At 39.0% G+C, this 6225-nt stretch overlaps 1 protein-coding gene across 1 annotated transcript in view; it reads left to right on the top strand.

Moving 5' to 3' along the window:
- The first annotated feature begins 231 nt into the window (after nucleotides 1-231).
- LOC115227246 (FMRFamide receptor-like) overlaps nucleotides 232-6225 on the top strand; it is a 10228-nt gene continuing 4234 nt past the window's right edge. Inside the window, exon 1 of the mRNA XM_036498573.1 lies at nucleotides 232-1226. Within this exon, the coding sequence (XP_036354466.1) occupies nucleotides 348-1226 (879 nt within the window). The 5' untranslated portion in view covers nucleotides 232-347. The remainder of the gene's footprint in view (nucleotides 1227-6225) is intronic.

The raw sequence follows: 6225 nt of genomic DNA, 5'->3' as shown, positions 1-6225 counted from the left end.
GTGTGGTGTGCGTGTGTGCGTGTGTGGTGGTGTGTTTGTGTGTGTGTGTGTGTAAACATATATAATAACAATTATACAATGGCATTTCTTCATATTTCCCAATCTACCATCTCTGCCTCTGACAATGTTTACTGTTAATATTCAGAAGACATATTCTTGAAAGGGTGGAATTCTTGATTGACCATGAAATAATTGAGCCCTTAATGTTTATAAAACCATTAATGAATGTTTTCTTTCCGTTGTAGAATGGTATTGCCAATTGAACAGATGACACCATAATCGGAGTAGCAGAGTAGCGGAGTAGCGGAGTAGCGAGGAAGCTAATCTTCACAAGAGAAGCCGTGAATATGGTACTCGATTCGAACATCACAATTGCTACAGATCTGGTCAATGATGACAACGACACGGCCAGAGAAGTGTTAGAAGTGACACGATTCGTCGTCCAAAAAATCCTAAGTCCAACAGTGTCAACCATTGGTTTTGTGGGCAACACTTTGAGTATAATCGTTCTGAGTCGGCGCCGTATGCAAAGCTCCACCAATGTTTACCTTACTGCTTTGTCGGTGTGCGATCTCCTTTATTTATTCTTTATGGTCACTCTAAACTTTGTTCATTGTTCTTACCAGCAGCAACCAAAGTTTGCGTTTTATTACATGCCATATGCCAGAGTTCTCACCGACCTCTTCGGCAACATGGCCGTTTGGTTGACGGTGTCGTTTACCGTGGAAAGATACGTAGGCGTTCGTTATCCCATGAGGGGTCGCATATGGTGTACTGTACACCGAGCAAAAATGATATCTTTTCTAGTATTTATAATCTGTTTGATCAACACGAGCCCAGAACTTTTCGAAATGGAGATTCTTGAGAAGAAACTATCAACATACAATCAAACAGTGGTGTTCTTTGTCTGTCACAACACAAAGTTCGCCCAATCTGATAGTTACCAAATCGGATATTATTGGTGGTTTGTGTCTTTCTTTACTTTCATTCCAATGATCTTGCTGTCCGTCTTCAACAGTCTACTAATACGCATTGTTTGGAAGTCTTCTGTGATTCGCCGATCATTAGCCAATTCGAACGTAACTGGTCAAGCACAGCGCCATGGAAGTGGTCAAAACAGGATAACAATCATGTTGATTAATGTGGTCATTATCTTTCTTGTCTGCCAGTTGCCCTGGACTGGTCTTCTCCTTTACCGAACTTATATGGATGCAAATGGTATTCGAGTAAGTTCCATTCAAATTTGCTTCTTCTTTCTGACTTGTAATTTTTTTTTTTTTTGCGTCGAAGACAATTCGTTGATGCTTTTTATGAATAGAATATGTCTTTATTGTATTTTGTCTTACTTCGTCTTACTTTCCTCCATATGTATGTATGCATGTATGTATATATGTATGTATGTATGTAGGTAGGTAGGTAGGTAGGTAGGTAGGTAGGTAGGTAGGTGAGTAGGTAGGTAGGTAGGTAGGTAGGTAGGTAGGTAGGTAGGAAGGTAGGTAGGTAGGTAGGTAGGTATGTATGTATTAGGTATGTAGGTGGGTGGGTGGGTAGATGGGTAGGTGGGAAGGTAGGTAGCTAGATAGATACATAGATACATAGATAAATGGATAGACAGACTGACAGATAATCTGACAGGTGTGTATATAATATATTATATAATATATATATATTATATATATATATATATATATGTTATATATACACTCTCTCTCTCTCTCTATATATATATATATAGATAGATAGATAGATAGATAGATAGATAGATTAGATAGATAGATAGATAGATAAGTAGATAGGTAGATAGATAGATAGATAGATAGATAGATAGATAGATAGATAGATAGATAGATAGATAGATAGATAGATAGATAGATACATGCATAGATATACACATACATACATATATATTAATATGTAACTAGCTGCCCGGCAAAAGAGACTGACAGAATAAGTACTAGGCTTACAAAAAATAAATCCTGGGTCAATTTCTTCGACTAAAAACCCTTTAAGGCGGTGCTCCAGCATGGCCGCAGAAAAATGACTGAACTAAGTAAAAGAGCAAAAGCTTAATTCATCGAATATGTAGGGTAAATATTTATTTGTTGCGAAGAAAAAAATTGAAACGTTGATTAGGATCAAATTGATAATAGATATGGAATAAGCTAAATACAAAGTAGAATAATGAACGGCGAAAATATTTAGGTGAAAATGTTAACGAGATTAGCGCTAGTTTCGACGGTACACAGTCTGAAATTGGAAATATTAACGAGGTTTTATGAACCATTGTTAATGGCGTAGAAATGATAGCTGAGATAAAACAATCTGATCGTTTAGGAAATGATAGAACGAACAGGAAAATAAAGGAAAATTAGAATACTTGCCACAGGGCGAGTAAGTGAATTATCACCTACATCTAAGGAGCAGGAATAATGATTATTATTATTATTAAAATGATTAAACTAAAAATTAATTGGAATATACAACTGAGCGATTAAGCGGATGATGCCAATTTTAGGTTGCTAGTCTTACGGGAGATAAAAAAAAATTTGTATGCAAAAATGGTCGCGAGTATTAAAATAGGTCTCTTGTAAATCAGACATGTTAGGAATGGCAAAATACCAAAAAGCCTTTCAAAGACTTGGAGTATGTTCATTCAATTTACAGGATTCCAGTATTGTGTTAGAGATCACAGTTAGAATGTTGACGTGGAGGCGCAATGGCCCAGTGGTTAGGGCAGCGGTCTCGCGGTCGTAGGATCGCGGTTTCGATTCCCAGACCGGGCGTTGTGAGTGTTTATTGAGCGAAAACACCTAAAGCTCCACGAGGCTCCGGCAGGGGGTGGTGGTGATCCCTGCTGTACTCTTTCACAACAACTTTCTCTCACTCTTTCTTCCTGTTTCTGTTGTACCTGTATTTCAAAGGGCCGGCCTTGTCACTTTCTGTGTCACGCTGAATATCCCCGAGAACTACGTTAAGGGTACACGTGTCTGTGGAGTGCTCAGTCACTTACACGTTAATTTCACGAGCAGGCTGTTCTGTTGATTCGGATCAACCGGAACCCTCGTCGTCGTAACCGACGGAGTGCTTCCAAAAGAAAAAAAAAGTTAGAATGTTGGCGTAGAAACATTATGTCATGTGAATGGGAATCCATATTGTTAACACGCTACCAATAAACTGGAGTTAAATATATCTATTGGTCTTACAGAGTTGATTAAAAAAGGGTGATAAACAAGCTCAAATAAACCGAGTGTCTTGATTAATATCTTTGATGTATTGTACTAATACAGGATCTGCAGTATAACTCTGATGTAAAGCAATATACTAACAAACTATAGTATAATGAAACAGGAGAATGTTCTGTGGCATGAAATAAGACGAGATGTAGTCAAAGTTTTATTATAGTTAAATTACAAAAGAGTGGGAATAAGAGACGACGAGGAATTGCACATGTTGGCGGATTGTGGTAGACAAGGTCGACGTAGTGAGATATTATATCGTTCTTGCAGCCTTAATGGAATTGGTTATGGTAATCAAGAAAAGTATGAAAGATGTACGGTGGTCTTGTTCACATAAACGGATTGTGACCTACTAATAAAATTTAGGAACACGTGTAAAAAAGTGGTAAAAAGCTTACATCCTAGCCATATGGTTCCGGGTTCAGTCCCACTGCATGGTACCTTTGGCAATGTCTTGTGGTTGTGTGGTAAAAAGCTTACATCCTAACCATATGGTTCCGGGTTCAGTCCCACTGCATGGTACCTTTGGCAATGTCTTGTGGCTGTGTGGTAAGAAGCTTACATCCTAACCATATGGTTCCGGGTTCAGTCCCACTGCATGGTACCTTTTGCAAGTGTCTTGTGGCTGTGTGGTAAGAAGCTTACATCCTAACCATATGGTTCCGGGTTCAGACCCACTGCATGGTACCTTGGGCAAGTGTATTTTACTATAGTCTCGGGTCGACCACAGCCTTGTAAGTGAACTTAATAGACGGAAACCGAAAGAAGCCTCTGTGTGTGTGTGTGTGCGTGTGTGGCTTTATGCTTGTTGTTTATCTCCCACGACCACTTGACAACCGGTGCTAGTTTGTTTACATCCTCGTAAATTAGAGGTTCAGCAAAAGAAACTGATAGATTAAGTACCAAGCCAAAAAAATAAATACGTACTGAGGTTGGTTCATTCGACTAAAAATTCTTCAAGGCGGTGCCCCAGCATGGCCGCAGTCTAATGACTGGAACAAGAAAAAGATATAAGATATGAAGGATAACTCCCCACCCAAAAAGCAAATTCAGAAGGTATGTAAGAGATAGAGAATAGAGAGAGAGAGAAGAGAAAATTGATCGTTAAAAAACGATGTTTAGGGAGGAAAATCAAAAATGAGAATTAAAACTGAATATATGGAAGTGGAGGGAATTATTTTAGGAAGAGAAAAAAAATGTACCTGAATAACCCTTTCTATCATCGACACAAGGCCTGAAATTTCGTGGGAGAGAACTAGTCGTTTACATCGACCCCAGTGCGTAACTGGTACTTAATTTATTGACCCCGAAAGGATGAAAGGCAAAGTCGACCTGGGCGGAACTTGAACTCAGAACGTAACGGCAGACGAAATACTTATTTTTTTACTACCCACAAGGGGCTAAACACAGAGGGGACAAACAAGGACAGAAAAACGGATTGAGTCGATTACATCGACACCAGTGTCTTCCTGGTACTTAATTTATTGACCCTGAAAGGATGAAAGGCAAAGTCGACCTCGGCGAAACTTAAACTCAGAACGTAACGGCAGACGAAATACCTATTTCTTTACTACCCACAAGGGGCTAAACACAGAGGGGACAAACAAGGACAGGCAAACGGATTGAGTCGATTATATCGACCCCAGTGCGTAACTGGTACTTAATTTATCGACTCCGAAGGGTGAAAGGCAAAGTTGACCTCGGCGGAACTTGAACTCAGAACGTAACGGCAAAAGAAATACTGCTAAGCATTTCGTCCGGCGTGCTAACGATTTTGCCAGCTCGCCGCCTTACCTGAAACACGTACCTAAATAACAATCAATGAATGGCGCCTCTATGCAGTCGTTTGTTTTGCAAGAAATAGCAGCTAAATCTCTCTCAAGTCACACGCAACCATTTTTTTCTTCCTAGAAAAAAAAACTAAACAAAAATGGACAAACCAGTTTGAGATAAACATGAGAAGGATAGTATAGTCGTGACTTGAATACCTTTGATTACATGTCAGTTCGATGAGATGTGATCTGAGGCTAAAGTAACAATAACAGTAACAACATGGCAGAATTTCAGCTCAACGCGGCAACCTAAGGAAGCTGCTGTCGGTTCTACGTGAGCAGTACTTTCAATGTTTACAATAGTCAACTTGCAATCGTTATAGCTTCAGGCAGTATACCAAGTGATATCTAATTACTGCTCTTCATTTTTTAAGTTCAAATCTTGCCAAGGAAATCTTTGCATTTCATCGTACAAATTATCGATAAAAGTAAAATGCTAGTGAAATAGTGGTGACGATTTAATATTCTTGTAATGTATCCTAAAGGTGAATACGATTATAAAAGAAGACTTAAGCTTGTTTAAAGATTAAAGAATAAGGCTAACTAACCTTTAATATTAGTCTCTACAATACGGAACCAAGGTGGCAGAGTCGTTAGCACGCCGGACAAAATGCTTAGCAGCATTTAGTCCGTTTTTTTACGTTCTGAGATCAAATTTCACCAATGTCGACTTTTCCTTTCATCTTTTCTGATTCAATAAAAAAAAGTACCAGTTAAACACCGGGGTCGGTGTAATCGACATTCCCGCTCCCTCGAAGTTGTTGGCCTTCTGCCAAAATTTGAAACCGAATGTTTGTCTCCAAATCGCTGCATTCAATTTTACTATCGTTGTTTCTGTTGTTAATATTTGAAATAATATACTCAGAATATAAAGACAGACGAAATACCTATTTCTTTACTACCCACAAGGGGCTATACACAGAAGGGACAAACAAGGACAGACGGATTAGGTCGATTATATCGATCCCAGTGCGTAACTGGTACTTATTTAATCGACTCCGAAAGGATGAAATGCAAAGTCGAGCTCGGCGGAATTTGAATTTAGAACGTAGCGGCAAACAAAATGCCTATTTCTTTACTGTCCACAAGGAACTACACACAGAGGGGACAAACAAGAACAGACAAACGGATTAAGTCGATTATATCGACCCCAGTGC

The sequence above is a fragment of the Octopus sinensis genome, unplaced genomic scaffold (genome assembly GCF_006345805.1).
Source record: "Octopus sinensis unplaced genomic scaffold, ASM634580v1 Contig02308, whole genome shotgun sequence".
Lineage (NCBI taxonomy): Eukaryota > Metazoa > Mollusca > Cephalopoda > Octopoda > Octopodidae > Octopus > Octopus sinensis.
This window is presented reverse-complemented; position numbering and strand designations above follow the sequence as displayed.